The following is a 26366-nucleotide window of genomic DNA, read 5'->3' on the forward strand; positions in this document are numbered from 1 at the left end:
GTTCCATGGGGTTGAGATCTGGGAAGCATGCTGGTCACTCGATTCGATTAATATCCTCAGTCTTTGTTTTTCTTATCTGTTTAAGTAACTGGCTCAAAGGATTATTGCTACTACATCCATTACACAAATATATACCATACCCCAATTGTAACAGAACGTATGATGTGGTGTGGCATTATCACCCATGAAAAGGAATTCTTTGCCTACAGCACCGCTGAACGATAGAACATGAGTTGAAGAACTTCGTCAAAATTATTCACCAGTCATGGCCCCTTCCTTTATCCAGCATTTGTAGCTCTCCACATCCATTAAGCATAATGCCTCCCCACACCATGACTCCAGCACCACTGTATTCTGTATGGGTAAGCAGTACCACTTTCATGCCAGGTCAAAGTGTCGTCTAGAATCAGAGGAAAGATGAAAATGACTCTCATCTGTAAAGAATACATTAGCCCATTGATGTTTTGTCCAAATTTTATGGATACAATACCACTGAAAATGTGCTCTATAATGAGCTGTGGATAAAATGACACAGACCACAGGCATACTTGTAGCAGATGTCTTGCCACAGCTTGTCGAGATATCCACATACCTGTGCTTGAATGGAGCTGACTTATAAGCTGACCTGTCATTGTAGATCTATTACATTTTGGTTTGATATGCCGCCCAGAGCCTGGATACAATGCTATATGAGATTCCAAACTCTCTGGCAATATTAGTAATCCTGCAGCCATCTTCAAGCTTCCCAATAATTCTTCCCCATGTGAAATCATCTAGATGATGTCTTTGAGACAAGACATCCAAGTTTGCAACTTTGTTCCTTCATGAAAGGAGCTTCCTTCAAACACAATTTCTTAGCACAGCCTTTTGCCTTTTATCCTGTTGCATGCTACCATGACCCTTTTGCACACAATTCAAAAATTTGAATGTGAAAATTAATATGAAAGTGAGAATGATCCAAATGATCTAAAGTGAGAATGCAAGTGGACAGAAGAACACTCCAAGACAAGCAGAAAATAACAGACAAATCAATATCTAAGGAGTGGTGGTTTAGGTATTAGAAAAGTTAGTCAAAGTCATAATTCAAGAATAGGTAGACAGGAATATGATACTTTATTAGTGACATGGCACACCTTCATAAAAGGGAAGAGTTTCCATAGTAATTTGCTGATTTTCTATAACATGCCAGCTGAGTTCTTTATGGTCTTCATAATATGATTATGAAGGCCATAATTATATATAATTATATATGGACTCTGTAAAGGCATTTGATAAAATACTGCATGGAACTCTGTTATATAAATTTCAGCTATTGAAGCTGGTGATATGAGTAAGAGGACGAATGATGGACAAGCATCAAATGATGTGCTACTTAGGACTGCTGTAACTTAATTTGTTCACTAATGATTTGAGGAAAAATATCCAATTGCTTGCTGATGATGCAAAACTATGTAAGCAATTATTAATAAAGATGATGAAGAGGTTGTAGGACAATTTAAATAGACTGATGAGTGAACAAATGATAATGATTATCAGTGTGATGTATCAGAGTTCATGTTATGTATTCTGAGAAATGAAATTATAACAAGCTTTGTAATATATTATTATTAAATTGATATGGCCTCATCAGGACTATTGTGCACAGATTTAGATGTCTTTTTTTTGGGGGGGAGGGGGGGGGGAGAAGATGAGGAAAAGGTAGAGATCCAAAAGCAAGTAATCAAAATAAGAGATACCTATAAAATGTACCCTGTAAAGATGCGCTAAAGATCTGTGGGTTATGAAAATTGGATGATAGGTAGAAAAAATGAGATATAACAGAAACTTTAAAGTTACTAAAAGGGTCTAACAGGACTGATGCAAAAGAAAGTTTTCAATAAATGAAAGGAAAGAAGAGTACAAGAGGTCATCTCTAGCAACTGTTGAATGCTTTTTTTTTTTTTTGATTCGTTTAAATATGATGGTTTAAATAAGAGGGTCTCCTGTGATGAGATTTCAGATACTATGGAAATTTCATATAATAATAAAGAATCAACAAAATTCAGTAGTCATATCAGAATTTCATTTGCCAAAGTACAGGAAAACCTTGCTTAATGGGAGGTTTTCCCGAATTCGATATGCACAATAATCAGTTAGCATGACTGAGTGAAATGATATTATTTCCAGCTTTAAGCAAGTGATTAATCAGTTAGCACAATGTTTTTACGTTACGTGAAATTTTTTATCACCAATCAGCAGCGAAGAGAAAAGAGAAAAGCTGGACATCATTAAGAGACATGATGGTGCTAGTAATACAATGATTACAGTGAGTCTACAGTTTGGACTATTTAAATAAGAGCAAAGAACACAAAGAACAAGGAAAAGTTGCTACTGCTTCTTTAAGCATGCAGATCACCTGAAATAGAAGCCATTTAATGATCAAGATAGATTGTCTTCTATCACTCTGGATTGAGGATTATAGCCAAAAAAGAATATTTCTTAGTAAAAGGAATATTCAGGCAAAAGCTCTCAATATTTTTACCTCATTAAAAGAGACCAAATTTCAAGAGGAATTATTATTATTATTTGACACCGCCAGGGAATCCAAGAACTCATCGAGGGAGGGAGGGCACCTGCTCTACAACTCCGTCTTCACGATTCAATCACCAACTGACCGCAACTACACCAAAGCCATCTACCGCCGACCACCACCACCAGTATTTCCCCAGACAATAATCACAAGCATCCATGCCTATGGCGGGATTCGAACCTGAAGCCTTTTGGCTTGAAAGCGGATACGCTATCCACTCAGCCAATCAGGCCAAATGTGAAAGCTTTACTGCAAGTTTAGGATGGTTTGACCATTTTAAAAATTGAATTGGACTGCATAACCTAAAAATAACTGAGGAATCTGCTACTGCTGATAAAGATTCTGCAGCCAAGTTTCCTGAAGAACTGCAAAGAATAATTCAGGACAGTGATTATAATGATCAGCAAATATTCAACGTTGACAAAATTGAGTGTATGTCAACAAAATTTTCCTAGCTAAAACTGAAACATCTCAATTAGGATAGAAGGTATCTAAAGATTGTCTTATGCTTTTATTAGGTGGTAATGCAGAAGGCAACTTTAAACTCAAGCCTGTGTTAGTTTATCATGAGCAAAATCTGAGATCTAACATTATTGAAGAAATCAGGACAATTGGAAAATAACTTGGATTTAATGAACCGGATAATGAAGATCTGAGAAACTTGATTCCCATTCAGAACATTTAAGTGAGAATTATCTCCTTCACTAGAAGAACGGCATGCATATGAAGAAGAAGATAAGGAGTGTGAACAAGAAGAGAATGTTATGATTAAGAAGATAACTATAAAAGAACTTGAGCTACTTCTTTTACTAAGGAAATTTTGTTTGATGCTGATCCTGACATGGAATGAAGCTTTGACGTCTGCCGAAATCTTGATAAAGCGATCGCAAATTTCACGACAAGATAAAAAGTTGAGCACGATTCAAACATCTTTACTTAAATTTTTGTAAAAAAGTACCTTAATCAAATATTTAGACATTAAATAAAAATTTAAGCATTTGATTTTTATTAATTTTGATGATTTTATCCTCTAATATAGCGTATACTATAATTTGTTTCCAAATTTACGCTAACTGATGGATGAATTATAATTATTCCTATTGTTTATTGTATTCACTTAATATGATTTTGCTTAGCGTGCATTAATTGATGAATTAATTAATTGCATTAAGCGAGGTTTTCCTGAACAAGAAACACCCTGATAGAGTCATTTACCATTTGTCATTGACAGCATTTAAATGATCACCAAGAAATCAAAATGTGAATGAATAAAGTGGACCTTGTGCATACCACTGCTTGATAGCATGCCGTTTTCAAGATATATGTAACTATAACAAACTCTAAAAAACAGGTGAAAATACCTTTTTATTGCATCTCTTATTCTTTGGAACTTGTCTTTTTAACTCCAGAAACTATCTCCAGTCTTATTTAAAAATCTAACAAAAATTTTTACCAAACTTTTCAAATTATGCAAAATGCTATTCTTTCCTGATACAAAAATCTCTGAAGCACCGCCACATTCAAACTAAGCTTTGATGTAACTAAGAACAAATGTCTTCTACAAGATTTTTTGTTTTGTTTTCCCAGGCATTTAGTTAACATTGCTGCAAAACATCCATGTGACCATAAGAGAGAGAGGGGAGAGAAATCTAAATTTTGTTGATACTTATCTCAGGTAGTTTAGGAACTGGCTAGTTACTATTATGAATACTAATTATAGCAGATGACAAATTTGAGTATTACTGTGTTGCATGCTTTGACTCTGCAGAAGAGCTGCAGATAGTTGTTAAACAAAGTGGCAATCAATTGCATAATCTTTAGGTTTCCTGCATTACCAGTGAGATAAAATAGAATTAACAAATGCATATTTCTCTCTCTCAAATACTATGAACACCTGCTGCATCTTTTTGATGCTCAATGCTAATGACTTCTGCTGAAAGATATTTTCTTAAGCAAATAGTAAGTGATGGACAATGTAACTGCCATTTTTCGATTCAGCGCATGTGATTATAGTAAAATCACCTATTTCAGATTAAATGTAAATTTCTGCTCTGTAAAGGGTAATTTATTAAAAATTTAGGTTCACAAACATGCAGTTGAAATGAAAATAATAAATTAATAATTAAAAACTGTTAATAATTATAACCTGTCTTTTGCTTTGCTATTCTGTGCATATCACCTTATCATTCCAGAGTCTGATTAAAAACTCCATCAGAAACAATATTGTAACATCGTTAAGATACAGACTCTCAAAGGAAAACATGTCATGTGTCCTACACAAAAATAACAAATTAAAACCAACTACTGCACCAAGTCTCAGAGAGTTGCCCATGTAACGTATGCAAAATACGGGGCAAAAATGTTTGGAAAATTAAAAAAAAAAATTACTTAACAGCTTCTGTTTTTAAACACACATACTATGGCTTTTAAGGGTCAAGGCTGGATAACTGGGAGGAGACCTCCACATGGTCTTTTTGGGAATGCGGAGAACCAACCATGGCTTCTGACTTGATGTCCAATCCTCACCTTCTCATGGTGCACCCCGTTGGGTATCTACCTGAATACTAAATAGAAAGGATGGACTGGCAATTTGGGATTTAGCAAACCAGATTGTGTTCTTATTGGCTTAAACCATAACTCAAAATGATGGTGCAATATGATGGAATTTCAGGCTGGCTTGGGCATCACCCAGTTAAACAAGGCCCCCATTGTTTTTCTCAGGGAACCAGAGCAAACGGCAAAAATTCAGCTACTGGAACAAACCCCAACTTAAAATCAGCAGAGATCAAAATTGGCACCTTCAACATAAAAAGAATCAATAAAAAAGAAATGGAACTAGCAGAAGAATTGGATAAGCCAGATCGACATAATAGGGGTAATTAAAACAAAAAGAGGCAAAAACTGGCGAAATCTTTCTAAGCAATAAATACAAAATGTTATATTCAAGCAATAACAATCAGGGAAAAGGAGTAGCAATAGTATTCAACATTAAATATTTTTGCCCTGATAACCTTGAATGATAGGCAATATCAAAAATATCAAAATGGGGAACTGGACAATGAGACTTATTTGTACATATGGTCCCACAGAAGGCTCTATTAAAGAGGAAGTGGAGGAATTTTTTAAGCATTAGAGCAGCCAGCTGACACAATGAAAAAAGGAAAAGTTGGTCCTTGTTGGAGTTCTAAACAGCAGAATACGAAATAGTTAGCAGACATATAACAATGTTTTGGAAGAAAGAGCAAAGCTAAAAATAATAGTAAAAACCTGCTAGATTTCTACTCAGGACATGAACTAGTTATTACACCCACCATGTTCCTACATAAAAATGTGCATAAATTCACATGAAGATAAGATGCAAAGAATAAGAAAATTCTCAATGACTACATTATTGTTGATAGAGATGTTTTCCCACTGGTTCATGACACCAGAGCATACAGAAGATTTGAAATAAGAAGCAATCATCATTTAGTGTTGAGCAGGATAAAATTAACTTCTATATTGAAAAGAAGGGTGTGTAAGAAAATTTTGTAATGAATCAAAGTTGAACAGCTATCACTTGTGTAATGTAGGCTCAGATACACAAACATTATCCACAAAAAAACCGAAAGAGTCTGAAAACATCATGGGGATACAGTGGCAAACCCTAAAGAAAACTTGGATTCACCTGAAAAGCATGTGGTGAAGTAATCTTCAAGGATAGAAAAATCAGAAAACCATGGAAATTAAATATCAAAAGTTCCTGTCAAATAAGTCAGCCTGCGCTCTTAGAGAGTACAGAGAAAGTAAGAAAGCAAAGCATTGCGTAAAATTAGTTAAAAGTCATGGGAAGACTTTAGTAAGGACATAGAAAATAAATATCAGGAAGGTGGTTAAATATTCTGGAGTCTATGGAAAAAGCTCAGAAATGGAGAAAAGAATACTGCAAAATTAGAGATGATAATGGGGATATGAAAACTGAAGATAAAGATATTCTTGATGTATGGAGTAATTACTTTCAAAGATTGCTATATGAAGCAAGTAGTGATAACACCATGGTGGTAGAAAACATTCAAAAGGAATGCCACCTAAAATATATATCTGTACTTGAAGTAGCAAAAGCAATCACAAACCTGAAATGTGGAAAGACAACTGAAGTAGATGATATTCGATCAGAAATGCTAAAATGTGGATGCATTGGTTACACTGCACAATTCAGAAAGCTTGGAGAAAGGGTCAAGTTCCAGATGATTGGAGTAGAGCATTCATAAGTACCCATCTATAAAAAAGGGAATAAAGCTAATTGAGAATTACAGAGAAATTTCTCTACTGGGTGTTCCTGTAATATTTATTTAAGTATTCTTGGTAAACAGATAAGAAAAATTGTGGAGGAGAAGCTTGGAGAAGAACAAGTTGGATTCAAGCTAAACAGATTGTCAGGATCAGATTTTCAGTTTAAGACAAATAATTGAGAACTCATGGGAATATAACAAGGATCTGTATTTAAGTTTTGTATCTGGATCTGGAAAAGGCATATGACAAGGTGCCAAGAGGAAAGCTGTTCAAAATGCTTTATTTACACCATATAAATGTAAATGCTTCATTTACACCATATACGGGACATTATATCAAGCAATACACAGTTCTCTATCAAAGTTGCAAATTAGTAGTTAGAATTGAAGGAGGTACAGGAAGATGGTTTGATGTTAAGTCAGGTGTGCAACAAGGATGTACATTATCTCCACTGTTATCATCTATATCAGGGGTCGGCGAACCAGGGTAAATTACCCCAAGTGTAATTATCCCCAAGAATTTCATTTTTACCCCAAGGGTAAAAATGAAATTCTTGGGGATAATGAGGACTCAATAGACATAAATAAAATTATATAAAAAGCATGTTCCTTATTACGACAGAAATTTTTTTTCTGGCAACACCGCATCTGGCCAATGTAATATACGTGTTTAGGAGACGTCACGCCATGTTGAACTCCAAACAATTTGGTTGCTCAGGCGTTGTCAAGTGGCTAAACAGATATTATTTGTCAGTTGTCTATTACCAGCCTTAACCTCATTTTTTGACATGTGTTTTTGCTTTGTGTAAGTGGATTTAAGTAGTTATTTAATTTAATTTATTTCAATAGTTCTATTTTAAGTGTAAGATTTTCATTTATTAACCATATTTTAGTTTTATGTTAGTTCGATAATTTGATTAATATATTTTCTCCTTGCTCAATTAATTTTCAATGGTCAATAAAATAATTAAATATTGCCTTCATCTTGAGGACATGTCTTAGTGCCACATTTACCAATTAAATTATTGTAAATTTAAATGAACTTTAAATAAAAAATAAACTTAAATTCAATCACTGTCTTTTTTACCCTTCAGATGACATCAACTAGAAAAAGAATATACCAGGAAGAGTTCCTCAATTATGGCTTTACACAAATAGAAGACAAAGGAATAATGAAACCACAGTGTGTTGTCTCTTTGAAAGTACTGACTGCAGAATCTTTCAAAAAGAGTCAACTGAAGAAACACTTGGATAATTTGCACCCACATCTGTCTTCCAAGCTGCTGGAATACTTTGTAAATTTGGAAATGTCTGTCAAAAGACAAAGACTGGACAGACTTGAAAGGTACATTCTATCAACGTTCCGCATCAAAAGTGAGCTTTGAAGGCCTGGTTGATTGCCAGAAACAAGAAACCATATACTATTGGTGAGGAATTGGTTAAACCAGCAGCTTTGAAAATGGCAGAGATTATGTGTGGTCAGAAAGAAGCCATGAAACTAAATTCAGTGCCCTTGTGTGCAAAAGTTGTGAAAGAAAGAATTTCTATTTTAGCAGAAAATGTGAGAAAACAAGTTATTTCTTCAATAAAAGAGAGTAAATGCTTTGCTATTCAGCTTGATGAGACTACAGATGTCAGTAGTAATTCACAGCTGATGGTGTATGCTCGCTACAAAGGTTTACATGCAATTGAAGAGAAATTGTTGTTTTGTTCTCCTTTCGGGTTGCGATCTCGTGGAATTGATGTCTTCAATAAAGTTAATGAATACTTTATTAACATTAATTTAACGTGGGAAGACTGCATTGCTGTGTCTGTTGATGGAGCTCCAGCTATGTTGGGTCATGTAAGTGGTTTTTCGGCTTTGGCGAGAGAGAATAATCCAAAAATTGAAGTTAACCACTGTATGATCCATCGCCAGGCACTGCCTGTGAAACATTTGGAAACTGCACTGGAAGCCATCATGCATGATGTTATCAAGGCTTTCAATGTTGTAAAAAGACATGCACTAAACACGCGACTATTTCGTGAATTATGTAAAGATGGTGAGGCTGAATATACAGACTTCCTTTATCATAACAGAAGTGAGGTAGCTCTCATGTGGAAATGTCCTAAAAGACAAAACCGAACTTGAAATTTTTATGGTTGATCAAAAGCATGTTCTCGCAGATAAGTTTACAAACTCCTAGTGGATTGCAACATCTCGCATATTTAGCTGATATTTTTGAGTATGTGAATGCATTGAACAAAGAATTGCAAGGAAAAAACATCGATATAATTTCAGCCAGAGAAAAGATTTCAGCGTTTGGATTAAAGCTTTTATATTGGAGACAGAAAGCAGAACAAAACAAAATAGCTGCCTTTTCAAAGTTAGCTTTGTTTTTGGAAGATTATGAAAATATTACTTTTAACGACATCAAGGATACAGTTATAAGGCATCTTACCAAACTCAAAGAGCAGTTCTCTGATTACTTTCCAGATCTTGATTCACATACATCAGTTGGGTTGTAGATCCCTTAAAATGTGAAATTGCTGATGTACCAGAAGAGCCTCAAGGGTGGCAGAGGCACTTCTTGAACTTCGATCCAATAATGAAGCACGGTATTGAATTTGAAAACAAAGCAGATCTGTCATATTTTTGGATGTCAATAGCTGCAAAGGCTTTCAAAACTGCACATGAGGAGGCAGTCAAAAAGTTGCTGCCTTTTGCGACAACCTATCTTTGCGAACAAGGATTTTTCACTCTAATGAACATGAAAACAAAGCAGAGAAATCGATTGGATCCCAGAGACAGTATCCAAATTGCTCTGACATCAAAATGCCCCAATTTTGATGTTATTGTATCAAAAATGAAACATCATTTCTCCAAAACCTGAAGTGAAAAAGTTTTCAAAGAAATCCTTTTGTTTCATAATGAGGATATTAATTTATTTTATTGCATTTATTTTATGCTTTTTATATTTATAATTGTATTCTCCATATAAATAGATTCAATAAACCTTTTGAATTTAAATAATCTATGATTTTCTCCCTTTCAAATCAATGGGATAACGTCGGCACAAATAAATATATTTTGGGGTAATAGGTAAAAAAGTTCCCTGCCCCCTGATCTATATGGATCACATTATGAAGGAAAGGGATATTAAACTTGATATCAAAATTGGAGATGTTAATCTTAGCTCTGTACTTTATGCAAATGATGTTATACTCCTAAATAAATCCAGGACAAGTCTGCAAGATTCCTTGACTAAAATGAATAACTGTTGTAATAAATTTGGTATGAAAATGAGCACTAACAAGACAAAGACAATGAAAATAGGCAGAAACATTGAAAACATCAGCTGCATCCTGAATGGAAAACCTATAGAACAAGTAAAACATATTAGTTATTTAGGCACAATTTTTAGTGAAGATGACAAACTAAATTTGGAAATAGACATCGGAATTAGCTGGTATGAGAGGAAGTCAACTGAACAAATTTATATGGAATAATTAGTAAAAACACTAAACAAGCTACATACAAGACAGTATCCAAACTAATTTTAACTTATGGATCTGAGAGCAAGGTCAGAAATAAAACTCTTGATCAAAGACTGGAGCCCATAGATATGAGAATGCTGAGAAAGATTAGGGGACCGAAGAGAAGGAATTAATGGCAGTATCATATTAAAAACAAGGATATTAGGAAAGAACATGACACTGTTAGTATTTAGAAATGTGTTAACAGAGTTAATTTCTGGTGATATGGCTACTTAAACAGAATGGGAGAGGAAAGATTAGCAAAATAAGTGTTCTTTGCAGGGATGGCAGGAAAAATACCCAGAGGAAGGCCAAGATGTAGAAGAATTCATACAGTAAAAAGTGCCTTCGAAGACAGAAATATAAGTTCTGATAATATTGGAATGTTGAACCATAACAGGCTAATCTGGAGGAAAGTTGTTGATAGGAAGTTAGAAATGATATACCTTTACATGTACTATCAAAAGATCATATACACTACACTGAGGAATTTGATGATGACACACTATGGGAAAAAAAAAAAAAAAAAAAAAAAAAAAATCAGACATGCAAGTATTGTTCCCTAAGAGAGCACAAGAAAAAAACAGAATTTTGACCTTGGGAATCTCAACTGAAGTTGGCCTTAATTTTCAGTTTTTTTTTTTTTTTTTTTAATGACATTATTAATGCATTGGGTTTAATGTCAAAAAATGAAAGAATGGAACAAAGATAGATGACTGAAAATCAACTGCACCCCTAAATTAACGAATAAAGCACACAGTTTACTAACCATTGACTGCTGATTATGCTAGGAAGTTAAATGTGAGTGTGGAATAAATAAGTTTTGGAATTATTATAGGCTTGAGAATAAGGAAGATCTACATGAAGTTTGTTCCACACTGTATTACATGAAGAAGAAAATTTGTAAACAGTAATAATACTGTTTACAAAACTACACTTGGTTTTGTAAACAGTATTATTACTGATGGCAACAGTTGGTGCATCCGGTATGATCTGGAGACCAAAAGACAAAGTGCAAAATGGCAAATCATCAAGACATGTTAAAAGAGGGGAAAGAATATGTGTGAATACAAATACATTCCTCACACACAAATAAATTAATAATAATTCACAGGTGTTTAATAATTCAGCAGTGAATAATATTTCACTGCTGATTATGCTGAGAATGATAGGAAGTTAAATGTGACTGTGGAATAAATAAGTTTCGTAATTATTATAGGCCAGAGAATAAGGAAGATCTGCATGAAGTTTGCTCCACACTGTATTGCATGAAGAAGAAAATTCAGTCATCTATATGCTTGCAAAGATTTGTTCAAGCTTTAATACTGCACTTGGTTTTGTAAGCAATATTATTACTGATGGTAACAGTTAGTGCATCCAGTATGATCTGGATACCAAAAGACAAAGTGCAAAATGGCAAATCATCAAGACATGTTAAAAGAGGGGAAAGAATAGGTGTGAATATAAATACATTCCTCACACCAAATAAATTAATAATAATTCATAGGTGTTGTATTATGTGCATCCAATACTGCAAACAAAGGATCTTTATTGTGCAACTAATTACAGTGTGTGTGAGTGAGTGAGTGAGTGAGAATATGTTCTGTTGTTATCTATTTCTAATGGAAACAGACAACAGAATAAGCAAAGCCAGTATGGTGGGGGAGTCAAATGAACAAATTTGTATGGAATAAGAGAAAAATTAATCAAAATACAAAAACAACTGTATACAATAGTATTCAAATCAATTTTAACTTTTGGATACGAGAGCTGGTTTAGAAATAAAATAGTTGATCAATAACAGAGGCCACAGATATGAGAGTTCTAAGAAAAATTAGGGAAGTAGACAGATGGCATTTGTTACTAAGATAACAAGAAAAAGATCCACAGGAAGAACAAGATGTAGGTAGATTGATGCAGTTAGAAGTGTTAATCATTAGAAGACAAAAATATAAAAACAATATTGGAATCCTAACAGATAACAGAGTAATTTGGAGGAAGGCTGTCAATAGGAAGTTAGCAGCAACGTAAACTTTTCATGCTGTGCCATCATAGTATCCTGTACATCCTCCAAGGATACATATTAGGAATTTGATGATGGTGATTATTAGTCTTCTCTACTTCACATGAAAACACAAGGAAATAAGTAAATAATATTTATTTAAAGCCATATATTACAGACCATCATTACAATCTACACCCATAAATTATATTTACTAGAGATATAGAAAAAAGACAAATTATTCTTCTTAGATATTCTACTCCTCTGCTCATCATCAGGTGAACTAATTGCTTCCATTTATCGAAAGCATACTTGCACCAGATGCTACATTCAACATCCATCTGATCACCATCCCTCGCAGAAGACTGGAATAATCAAAACTTTAGTATGACGTGCTTATACTATATGTTCTACACCTCAAAAATTACAGCAAAAACTCTTAAACATGAAATGATATATATATAAAACTCAACGGCTTCTCAGGGACCACATGTCTTTTTGATTCCTATAATATTAGCTCACATAACAAGGAAACAATAAGTTGAGTCCCTATCCCATCCACTTCTGGCATCTCAGAACCCATAAATACTAAATAGAATTTAGTGACTGCTTTTCTTGCTATCAACATATTATCATGGTTTTTGTCTTCCAAAGAAAGATAAATCCCCCCCCCCCCCAACTCTTCTTGGCTTCTCTTAAGTTCCTTATGACTGCTATTGTTTTTACTTTGGACAAACTGCATGCTCAGTGGAAAAAAGAATACGAGAACACCAATCTTATATCAACAACAGGAAATCTGAGAAATCTGGCATGGCATAGCATAATAGATATGGATCACAATAAAACTGTGGTCTGTACCTATTCCTTAGGTGTCACTATAAATTTGAATGTTCGTTTAAAGAGAGTGCTGAAGCCTTGCTTCACTGTCTGAACTTAAATTGTATTTATTTTTTTTATTTTTTTTTTAATGTTGGGCCCATACACTGGAGGTTGGTTGGTTAACCTATAGTACATCAGTACTGTGTATGGGTAATGGGTTGGGAAAGGAGGAATTTGTTTACATTTGATTTGAATGACTAAATTGCATTCCTTGGGAAACACAGCAGGTGGGAGACTGTTCCACAGTGCAGCAGTTGCAGGGATGAAGGAAGAGGAAAAGAAATTTGTTCTGTTTGTTTCTAGGTGTGCTGTGAAGGGATGTTGTGCAGCAGCTGCATGTGTTCCAATGAGTTTAGTATTGAGCAGAGGAGTTATTGATGTTATTTTGGATGAGTATTTCCCATGGAAATATTTGTAGAATATACATACTGCAGAGACCATACATCTGTGTGAAAGTGGGGGGAGAGAGTTGCTAATGGATGGAGCGTTGCTAAGTCTAATTGCTCTCCTCTGTATTGAGTCGAGCATTTTGAGAGAGCTTTGTGAGAGAAGTTGGTGAGAGAACAGAACCTTGTGGGACCCCAGCATTAATTTGGTGGTGAGAGGATAGGGAGCCGTCCACCATCACACACAGGGTGAGTCCAGACAAAAAACTGGCAATCCACCTACAGAAGTCATGGGTCAGGCCGAATGATGGTAGCTTGCCTAGTAGGCCTTTGTGCCAGACCCAGTCAAAGGCTTTGGAGCTATCGTGCAACCACTTGAGATTCACCAAGTCTCTCCATTGTATTTGTCCAGAGATGGGTGACATATGTGAGTAGATCTCCTGTTGATCGGCAGTGGCGGAATCCATACTGACAGTCATTTATAGTGAAGGAGTTGGGGATTGATGATTTTTTCCATTACCTTTTGACAGGACTGAGGTGAGCAAGATAGGGGGGTAATTGGATGGCAGCGACTTGTCACCCTTCTTGGGAATGGGCTGAATATAGGCCAATTTCCAGTTTGTGGGATAGATTCCAGTGGAGTAGGAGAGTATATATAGGTGACATAGGATAGGGGTCAGTTCTGGAGCACAAACTTTCAGAACAATTGGGGGAATGCCATCAGGGCCAGGAGACTTTTTTGTGTCTAATTTGGACAGTGTTTTTTCTGATCTCATCCTGGCAAAAGGATATAGAGGGCATTGTATGTTGGGTGTCTGGAATGGTTGGGGGACATTTACCATTGTCATCACCCACAGAAGGTTGGCTTTTTCTGTGGGTGATGATGCAGTAGAGCCATCCAGGCGTGATAGGGGTGGGAATAGTGTTGGACAGAAGTTACGGCCAATTGCTTTGGCAAGAGACCAAAAGGCTTGGGGCTGCTAATTTCCTGCTTTTTACTCTTTCGAACTCTGTTTTTGAAGTGTTGATTTTTTTTTTTTTTTTTTTTTTTGCATCTATTATGGGCTTCGATGTAAGCTTTGAAGGAGGATGGGGTTTTTGATTTCAGCCAGTTGTGGTATGTCTGGTGTTTTATCTCTACAGCCTTGGAGTCTTTTGGAACCAGGGTTTCGTTAGCGAATGGCAGTTCAGAGTGCTGTGTGAAATGTATGTATTCATGCCAGTGAGGATTACTTTGGTAATAAGCTCAGTGCATATGTTTGGGTTGGAAGGCTGGAAGCAATAGTTCAACCGTGGGAATGCGGCATAGAAGTTGCGGAGGCTGTTCCACTTGGCACTGTTATAGTGCCAAACTACTCGTATGGGAGTGTCTGTGTAAACGTTGTTGCATGGGGGAGGAGATGAGCACTAGTTGTGGTCAGAATTGCCCAGGGGACTCACTACTTTCACTATGTATTTGGAGGGGTCATTGGTGAGGAAGAGATTTAGGATGTTTGGGGAGTGGTTTGGGTTATCTGGTATTCTGGTTGGCATCTGGACAAGTTGTGTAAGGTCATTGGTGATGGCAAATGTTTTGGCATAGCTGCCTGCAAGATCTGTACAACTGGAGGAGGAAAGCTAGCTAGTGTTGTGGACGTTAAAATGGAGGATGATTTCACTGTTGGGAAAGTGGGATTGGAGAAAATCGATTTTTAGGGAAAGGAAATTAGAGCTCAGGGTGGTTGGGGAAGCGATTAGAGACACAGATAAATTGGACTGAGCGGGGAAGGGATATTTTCAACCAACAGAGGTTAAAGTTGGGTGATTCTAGGTTGGCTGCTCTCTGGCAAGGTACATCAGAGCGGATGTATGCACAGATACCATCCTTGGGATGAAAGTAGTTGAAGAGTGTGTAGTTTGAAGGGTTGAGATAAGCAATGTTGGGGGGGGGGGGGGGGGGGGCAGTGAGATTTGTTTCTGCCAGGAAGAGTAGGTGGGGTTTGGTAGACTGTAGGTGGTAGGGAACACTAGGTTGGAGTTTAGGCCACAGATGTTGGTGAAGTGGATGTGTAGGGTTTTGTGAGTCGTATGTTGGACCGCATGGGTCTTGCACGTTTCCTATGCGGTGCCTGGCTGGTCTCCATGGTGGCTGCTAGGGGCATCGCTTGGTTTTTTCACCAGTTTATCTTGTCTGTAGTCGATGGTCCAACTGTTGTCACCATTTTGACATTTTTCTTCGAGTTGTCTTCAAAGCTGGCGTCTTTGTTCCCTTTGCGAAAATGATAGGTCTGGTTGTGCATGTATGCGCAATTGGGGACAGGTGTCTTTGAACTTGTTGATGATCGCTATTATTATTTTTGATGTGCTTGTCGGCATGTCGCAAGTCACTTTTACTAGGCGTGGAAAGTTCGTACCGTCCTTCCTTTTATTTATAGGCTCGAAACGATGCCACCTGACGATATTCTTAGGATCGATATTGCATTCGTCAGCTAGTTTGTTGATGTCCTCTTGTAATGATTTTCCGTTTTCCGTCGGGAAATTAAAAATGATGGCATTGAGTTTTTTGTGTTTAGCCTCCATCAAGTCATTTACCATTGATGCGATTAGATCGTGAAGTTCTTTCACTGGCGGAGTGGAGCTTGCATTGCACTGGTTTTCAATTTGTTCTAGCTTAGCTTCGACTGCACATATTTTGGAGATAAAAATTTTATTAAAGCATTGATGTTCGAGGCTTTTGACATGTTTACCTATGTTCAGAAGTTGTTTTACCGAAGGAAGGCACAGCAAACAGAAGAACGGCTGGTTAAGTTCGATAAGAAGCTTTTGCGCTTCTGCCTTTCACTATCTGGGGATAATTATTTTCTATGCAATACATTAGAACTGCAAATTCTAATTTATTTCATAGAAATTCACAACATTTTAATTCACAATATCATTCACAACACATTGAGTATTCTGATTTTTTGATTTAGAGGTTATAATGACAACCACAGAGAGAAAAGACACACACACACAAAGTTAGAAACAATGATCTTTGAGACATGCTGAGCAAGACATTCAGGCAAAATCTACAGCCTCTGATTCTGAACATGATGTACAGACTTAGTACAGGCATTCTTAGTACAATCATGCAAATTATGAACCAACTCATAAAAAATGATCCAGATTATGAGTGCAGCTTTAAAACTAGGCAGGGAGTTATGGAAACAATATAGTGCTACTGAGAGCACCTTCTTGAATGAATGAAGCGAATTAATATTTAACATGATGATGTATGTGGCAATGGAATTTTTTTTGCACAAAAACCAACATTAGCTTTGCTCTTTTCTCCAAATTTTCCCAAAATATTTTTGCATGTCTGACAATCATTTTCCACTCTGCTATTTAGATCCCCAACAAGGACCAACTTTTCCTTTTCCATTGTGTCAGTTGCTTTCTCTAAAGCATCAAAAAATTCCTCCACTTCTACCTTAGTAAAACCTTTTGTGGGACCATAGGCACAAATAAGTCTCATTGTCCAGTTCCTCATTCTCATATTTGCCCACATCACTCTACTTGAGACTGGCTGCAATTCAAGAAAATTAGCCTCATATTTAGTGTTGAATACTATGGCTACTCCTTCTTTTCCTTGATTGTCATTGCCTGAATATAACATTTTGTATTTATTGCTCAGAAAGATCTCACCAGTTTTGGTCTTTTTTGTTTCAGTCACCCCAATTATGTCGATCTGGTACTTATGTAATAACTCCTCAGCTAGCTCCATTTCTTTGCCATTCAGGCTTCTTGTGTTGATAGTACCAATCTTTAACTCTGCTGATGTTGAGTTGGGATGTGTTTTCAGATTTCAGATTTGTCATCAAAAGATCAAAGACTAAGAAATACTAGAATACCTATCTTTAATTAGAAAAATAGGTATTTAAAACAAAAATGGCAGGGGGAAAAAAGCCCAAATTAGGAGAATGATGAAATGGAGATGGTCTAATGCAGTTAGGAAATCTTTAGAACAATGTTTTTTCTTAAACTTTTTGAGAAATATGAAGCTCTACATAAAATTATACCTTTTTTGCAGAACCCTTATGAAAATTTTCATAAAAATTACTGGAAAGAAAATATGACAAATAAACTCTGAGCTGAAAATATTTTAATCCAGAAAACATATGATACATTATAATCACTATCTTCAAATTCATAACATGTACCTTCAAAGAGCGTACAGGATATTATGATAGTACTACATGAAAAATTTACATCATTAATAACTTCCTATTAACAATTTTCCTCCAAATCAATCTGTTATCTGTCAAGACTCCAACATTATCAGATCTCATATTTCTGCCTTCTAAGGAACTTTTTACTATATCAATCCACCTACATCTTCGTCTTCCTCTGAGTCTTTTTCCTGCCAACCTGGCATGGAACACTTGATTTGCTAATCTTTACTCTGCCATTCTGTTTAAGTCACCATACCAACTGAGATTATCTCTGCTAGCACATTCCTAGATGCTAACAGTGTCAAGTTCTTTCCTAATATCCTCATTTTTAACATGATATTGCCATTAATGCCATCTATTCATGCCTCTAATATTTCTCAGGACACTCATATCTGTGATCTCTCGTCTTTTGTCAAGTGTTTTATTTCTAACCCAGCTCTCAGATTGATAAGTTAAAATTAGTGTGAATGCTGTCTTGTATAGAGCTAATTTACTGTTTTGATGAATTTCTCTCTTATTCCATATAAATTTATTAAGTTTACCTCCTACCATACTGGCTTTATTGATTCTGTTGTCTATTTCCATAATTAATTTACCATCTTCACTAAAAATTGTACTTAAGTAGCTGAAATGTTTTACTTGTTCTATAGGTTCTCCATTACGATACAGTTGATATTTTCAATGTTTCTGCCCATTTTTAATGTCTTTGTCTTGTTATTGCTCATTTTCATACCAAATTTATTACAACAGTTACTCAATTTAGTCAGGGAATCTTGCAGACTTGTACTGGATTTATTTAAAAGTATAACATCATCTGAATAAAGTAAACAGCTGAGATTAACATCTCCAATTTTGATATCAGGTTTAATACCACTTTCCATCATAATGTGATCCAGATACATAATGAATAACAGAGAGAATAATATACATCATTGCCTGACTCCAGATTTAACATCAAACCATCTTCCTGTACTTCCTTCGGTTCTAACCGCTGACTTACAACTCAAACAAATACTAAGTATTGCTTGATATAATGCCCCATTGACACCATAAAACTGTAGTGTATTGAATAGCTTTCCTCTTCACACCTTGGCATATACCTTTTGCAGGTCTACAAAACTCAAATATAGATATTTGTTATATTCCATGATTTCTAAACTATTTGTCGTAAAGTGAAAATCTGATCCTGACAGCCTCTATTTGGCCTGATTCCGGTTTGTTCACTAAGTTTCCCTTACACAACCCTTCTCAACAGTTTCTCAAGTATACTTGCATAAATCTTATAAGGAATAATCAGTAGAGATATACCTATCTAATTTTCACATTCGGTTTTATTTCCCTTTTTTACATATGGGTACGATGAAAACTCTACTCCAATCATCTGGAATTCATCCCTCTGTCCAGGCCTTCGGAACTATGTGGTGCAGCCACTGCAATACTATTATACCTCCATACTTGAACATCAGTGATTGAATATCATCTACTTCCACAGCCTTTTCACATTTCAGGTTTTTGATGGCTTTTTTTTTCTATTCCAAGTATGGATATGTATTCTTGAATGCATGCCTGTTGAGTGTGTTTTAACCACTGTGTTGTCACTGATTGGTTCATTTAGCAGTTTTTCAAAGTAATTACTCCATACATCAAGGATCTTTTTCTCTAGTTTTCATGTTGCCTTTATCATCTCTAATTCCTTTTAATGCACTCTTTCCTCCATTTCTGAGCTTCTTCAACAACCTCCAGAAAATCTAGCCACCTTCTTGATATTTATTTTCTATGTTCTTGCCAAAGTCCTCCCATGACTTTTGTTTAGCTAGTTTTAGACAGTGTTTAGCTTTCTTATATTTGTCTCTGTATTCTCTAAGAGCACAAGCTGTCTTATTTGCCACGAACTTTTGATGCTGTCTTCTTTTCCTTCACTTCCAATTAACTTCCTGTGTACACCATGGAGTTCTGATTTTTCTATCCTTGCAGACAACCTCACCACATGCCTCTCTGGCTGAATCAATCTGGGTTTTCTTCAAGGCTTGCCATTGAATCTCCAAGGTTTGGTTCCAGTTCTCAAACTCTTTCATTTTTTCTTGAATAATGTTTGCATGTGTTAGTCTACAGTTCACATCTGAGAGCTGTTCAACTTTTATTCACTTTAAAACTTTCTTAAGCGTTCTTCTTTTCAATACAAAATTCAATTTTATTCTGCTCAAGACTAAATAGTGATCACTTCCAATTTCAAATCCTCTGTATACTCTGGTGTCCTGCACCATGTAAAAAACATCACCGCCAACAATAACACAGTCAATGAGACGTTTCTTATTCCTTGCCTCTTCTCTCCATGTGAATTTGTGCACATTTTTATGTTAGAACATTGTGTTAGCAATAACCAGTCCATGTCCTGAGCAGAAATCCAACATTTATTTGCCATTATTATTAGCTTTGCTCTTTTTTTCTCTGCATTCCTCCAAAACACTGTTATATATCTGCTAACCATTTCCTATTCTGTTGTTTAGATCTCTAACAAGGACCATCTTCCCTTAGCTACTCCTTCTTTTCCCTGATTGCTATTGCCTGAATATAACATTTTGTATTTATTGCTTAGAAAGATTTCACCAGTTTGTGTTTTTGTACTTATACTTATCCGATTCTTCTGCTAGCTCCATTTCTTTGCTATTCAGGCTTCTTATGTTGATAGTACCAATCTTAAACTGTGGTGATGTTGAGTTGTGATATGTTTCAGGATTTGTTGCCTGGTTCCCTGGTAAAACCAATAGGAGCCTTTGTTTTTGCTGGCAATTTGGAATTTAGCCGATCAATTAGTCGGCTAAATCCCAAATTGCAAGCCCCTTCTTGTTCGTTCATATCCAGGTAGATACCTAACAGGGTGCATCATGATAAGATCAGAAGCCCTGGTCAGTTCTCTGCATTCCTTCAAATGCTATGTGGAATCTCTTCTCAATAATACAGTTTTGATCCTTAAGCACTTCACACATGAAACATAATATTACAAATAGTAAATTAATATAACTGTTCTAGAAAGAAGTCAATTGAATTTTTTTAAAAAATAGTATTTCCCTTATTCATCGAAGTTTTTTTTTTTCTTTCAGAAACTATATCAACACAAGCTATAAATGTCTGTGTACTCTGGTAAACCTCTACAAGTTTTAGACAAACCCTAGGATTTCGTGGAACACAGTTTCAGAAACAATGTTTTAGAAGACAGAAGAATAAAAGCAGATCAAATAAGAACCTAGAATGCAGACCAGTTAGGAACAAACTATTCACAGGAATGAACCAGTGATTATACTGGACTGTCATATCTATACATCTCTTAGCCCTGTGGAAGTCACGGTCAAAAAAATTGCAGCGTAGGTTAGGTCGTGTGTATCTAAGAGATAGATTCATTACTAGTATGTGCTAAAATGCGATAAAACTTAAAAAAAAACCACTGCAAATATAATACATGATGATTTATTTATTTTCAGTTACAATCTAGAAATTATTGAACAGAAACAAAGAAAAAAACAATAACTAAACAAATACTATACTGACATCGAAGTTCACGGTATCTCTCAGATACAATTTATTATCAAATATCACTTTCACTTCGCATTCGACTCTATCATTCTCATCATTGGACTCTAGTAACAAAATCGCTGAATCTCTTCAACATCTGATGGATTATCCAATCAATATATTTTTCCAGGCATTTTTAATGGTAAATTAAAAAAACAAAACCAATACTATATTGACATTGGAGTTTGCTAGTATCTCTCAGATACAATTTACTATCAAATATCACACATCTTTACATAACGCATGATAAACCAAAACTGACCGCATAAGCAGTGTGGAATATCGCTTGTAATATATGCATGCACAGCTAGTCATGACCTCCAACCTATACACTGGATATGTGTAAGAATACTTATATTAAACAATTTGTTTATTATCTGTCAGATCAGCCACGACCTCCACAAGGTTAAAAGGTATTCCAAATATGATGATATATTTATACTTTAAATATATTGTATCATATATTATTACTGGTACTGAGTTAAATTTTCTTACCTTATCACCTAGAAATTCTGAAGGTAAATTCCAATAAATTGGTTGATCAAGAACATACGGTATTGCCATTCGAGCACTGCCTGTTTGCCCTGGAATAATCCTAAATCCAAATAAAGTAGAAATTTCTGAATCTCCTATTTCCATAGTCACTTCTCGAGGAGGCACTGTTTTCTGAAAAGTAGGTATATATATATAAATATATATTTCCACTTGTCTCGATAGCTAAGATGAGAATATCAGACTGGTCTGTACAAATCATAGCAAGTTTGAAGAGCAGACGGAATGAAAATATTCATTCCTGAAGTATATACATATATCTATCTGAATTTATTTGTTAAGAAGGATAAATTAGATAAAAGTAGCTATTACGATTGGGTAAAAGTGATTCAGTGGGTGAGCAGATATAAGAAAAGATAAGCAAATTTGAAAATAAGATATGAATACAAACATAAACTTGAAAAGTTTGTATTCAGAACATAAAGGAGAACAAGAAAGTAAACTAAATAAATTGACTACAACTACAAAGCATGCTTTTGGCTCAGCTGCACCTACATTTTCTCACCCAAGTATTAGAATTATAAGTGCATATCATCGTGATGATGCGGAAAGAAAGCAAATAGTAATAATATAATTAAATATACACGTTATATAAATGGGTGTGTGTATACGAGGGTAGTCTGAAAAGTTCTCAGCCTCGACCATAGATGGCAACACTATCAGCAAGATTTTTTTTTCTAAGTTGGTATATCTGTCCTAATCATCCATGTGAAATTGCAAGTCATTTTATCAAGTAGTTTTTTTATACAGTTATCTGAAGCAAAAGTGTTGTCTGTATCCCTTGAAATGGATAAAATTGAGTATCAAGCGGTTATAAAATTCTTTGTAAAAGAAGGTTAAGCTCTAAAAGAAATTCATTCGAAGTTCATAAAAGTTTATGGACACTCTTCTCCTTCATTTTCAACAATTAAGAAATGGGCTGCCTAGTTTAACCGTGGCCGTATCAGCCTTGAAGATGATCCATGTGAAGGATGTCCGAAAAGTGTAACACCAGAAATCATTGATTGAGTGCACGATATGATATTGGATGACTGGCGAGTCAAAGTGTGTGAAATTGCTGAGACTATAGGCATTTCAAAAGAATGTGTAGGATATATTTTGCATGAATAATTGTAAATGAAAAAGCTTTGTGCAACATGGGTGCTGCACTTACTCACAGCAGATCAAAAACTCACTCACATGAAAATTTTTAAACAGTGCTTGGAGTGTTTTAACAAGAATAAAACTGATTTCGTGCATCGATTTATTACTATGAACGAGACTTGGATTCACTATTACACACCAGAATCCAAACAGCAGTCAAAACATTGGACAGAAGCCAGTTGTTCAGCACCAAAGAAGACAAAAGTTGGTTCCATCAGCAGGAAAGGTCATGGCATTGGTGTTTTGGGATGCTAAAAGCATTTTGTTCACTAATTATCTTGAAAAGGGTAAAACAATAACCAGGGAATATTATTACAATCTTTTAACCAGACTAGATGAAAACATTCATGACAAAAGACAGGTTAGCAGAAGAAAAAAAATCATCTTTCATCAGGACAATACACCTGCCCACAAAGGTGTGTTGGCAATGGGAAATTTAAGGGATTTGTACTTTGAATTGTTGGAATATCCACCCAATTCCCCAGATTTGGCTCCATCTGACTTCTGTGTCTTCCCAAAATTAAAACTCTTCCTCACTGGTCAGCATTTTTCTTCGAATCAAGAGTTGATTGCAGTTGTAGAGCGGTATTTTGTATATATATACGTGGATGGTCTGAAAAGTTCTCAGCCTAACAATAAAAAATGAATTTATAATTTCAAAATTATTTTTATTTTTCAACATAATCTCCCTTAAGACTAATACATTTATTCCAGCGATGCTCCAGTGCCATTATCCCATTTCAAGGGATACAGACAACCCTTTGGCTTTCAACAGCTATATAAAAAAAAACTACTTGATAGAATGACTTGAAATTTTACATTGATGTCTATGACAGATATACCAACTTAGAAAAAAAATGTTGCCGATAGTGTTGCCATTTATGGATGAGGCCAAGAACTTTTCAGGCCACCCACCCACATATATCAGTGGCATCATGTGCCAATATAGGTTAGGTATGCTGCCGTGTGGCTTATGCAACCGGTGCTTCAAAAGTCATGGCAATTTGATCATATCATAGATTCAATTCAATAATTTTAATGGATGTATGAAAGTTTTAAGATTGCATAGTGCATTAGCACTCATCTTAATTGGTCCAATGTGCAATTAATTAACTTGGAATACTTCTTCTTCCTAACATGGAATTTAGGCCAAGTGGCCTATTCTGGTCTCATGCCATCTCCTTCTTGGTCTTCCAATTCTTCTTTTTCCACTTATTTTGTATCTGTATAATATTTTTGGTAGTCTGTTGTCCATTCGATTTAAATGTTCTAGCTATCTTTGTTCATACTGTCTTATGTAGTAATTAACTGGTTTTATTTTCAGGATTGTAAGATTTCTTCATTTGTTTTGTGGTCCCACTTGGAATATCAAGCTGTTTTTCTGAGGAACTTCATTTCTGGTGTTCGAATTTGTTTTTCATCTTTAGAATACTGTAATTTATCAATTAATATAATTTTAAATATGGAAAGAATAAAGGCCAAAGGAGCAATAACTATGCTTTATATGAAAAGTTTTCATACACTACGTGGTGATATTAGATTATCGTTGGCAAATACTAGAGTGAGACATAAGTAATTTGAATTTCGATACGATTTTTAACAGTTTGACTGCCAATAGGAGATAACTCGTAGTTGGTGGTCTGCCACTGAACGTCCACTACGAGTTATCCCGTGGTGGCCAGGACTATCTATGATGCTAACTATGATCATTCTCGTAGCAAATATGTGCTAATTATACGTATTGGGCATTTGTGGCAAGTCCATCCAAAGCCTTGATGGTGACAGGAAATGAAACAAATCATAAATAAAATGGATTTATTCAGGAAATAAAAAAACATTTCACATTTTCAATTTTTCAAGGTATATGAAATATTTTTTGCATGATATTTCTTGAAACCTTCTTTCACACATATGGTGGGTTTTTCTTTACAAACTGGACAAAAATATCTCTTCTCTCTCATTGTAGATTGCTGCTGAATGTCTTCATCTTCGGTTTCACTTTCGAACATATATTCGTCATTTTCACCTGTACTTGTATCTGATGACTGATAATTTTCGTTGACATCTGAAGCATCCTGTAGAAAGTTCACACAATCTGATTCACTCATATTTGCATAAATTTCTATTTCTCTTTATGCTAGCTTTCTTTTTTGTGACATGATTTGTATGCTGTTGTATGTGCACTTTGCATAAAACTGAATGATATCTAGACTGAATCTAACTCTGCAAGAATCAACTAGTTTGCACAAGCCGCCACAATGAAACAATACACAGTGATAACTAGAACCAGTAGAAGGTAATTCATAGTTGGCGTATGGAAGTATTACTTCTTTCAGATTTTTTACTAAATAATTTAAGGAAATTACAACATCAACAAGGATATACATTAAAATAAATTTTAATATACTTCAATATTTCGGCAATGTCACATTGCCATTTTCAAGAAACTTAAGAACAAGACACATGCACGCAGGCACAGCAAACAGTAAGTGAGGAAGAAGCAGGAAGCTATTATTTCTCCTAAAGTCCTGATGGTGCCCCCTAGCGGGCAATGTTAGTATTCTTGGGAGATTGGGCTGAAGGTCTTCTGATGTAGGTTTCCCAAATTTGAGGCAGTCTCATAAAGCCAAATTTGTTGGGGTTTGGATTGTTTTTTTAGGGCTGAAGCTGATTCCATGAAAAGCCTTTCATATTTGTATTTACTACGGCGTATTATCGTGGCTTTTTTCAACCTTATTCTAAGGCTGGTATCCAAGCGCATGGTCAGCAAGACCAGAGTGACTGTATTGGTGCAACTGGATGTAGTCCTTGTGTTCTGAAATTCTGATATTTGCTGTCCTGCCTGTTTGGCCAAAGTAGGACAGCTTACAGCTGCAAGGGACCTGGTATACACCAGGTAGGTCTAGGGGGGGGGTCTTTAGTAGAGCGGATAAGGGATGCCAATTTTTTATATGGTCTGTATGTAACAAGAAGTTAAGTCATGTTTTTTTTAGGATTTTTGTAATTTTTTCCAAGATGCTTCAGATATAGGGTATGGTAATGGATTTAGAGTAATCCTTGTTGTGAGGGGGGGGGGGGGGGGGGTTGTGGTTTACTGGTTTCAAATATTTTTTGGATTTTTTTGGAGGGGTAGCCATTGGCTGAGAAAGTGTTGAGAATGTGGTTAGGGCATTGTCATTTGAACAGATGATAAGTTTAGCCCTGTTGTAGAGTGTCTTAACGAATTCATATTGTTGCGAGGAGAGGTGGTGGGAATGTCTGCCTGTATAGGTGGGTTTTCTATAGACT

The 26366-nt window shown here is 35.6% G+C and overlaps 1 protein-coding gene across 1 annotated transcript in view; it reads right to left on the reverse strand.

Moving 5' to 3' along the window:
* LOC150101107 (laminin subunit alpha lam-3-like) overlaps positions 1 to 26366 on the reverse strand; it is a 789889-nt gene that overhangs the window by 376489 nt on the left and 387034 nt on the right. Inside the window, exon 27 of the mRNA XM_090402236.1 lies at positions 21879 to 22049. Coding sequence (XP_090258362.1) covers positions 21879 to 22049 — 171 coding nt within the window. The remainder of the gene's footprint in view (positions 1 to 21878; positions 22050 to 26366) is intronic.

The sequence above is a fragment of the Typopeltis vanoorti genome, chromosome 12 (assembly GCF_054136105.1).
Source record: "Typopeltis vanoorti isolate ZY-2024b chromosome 12, IOZ_Tvanoo_1.0, whole genome shotgun sequence".
In the NCBI taxonomy this organism is placed as follows: domain Eukaryota; kingdom Metazoa; phylum Arthropoda; class Arachnida; order Uropygi; family Thelyphonidae; genus Typopeltis; species Typopeltis vanoorti.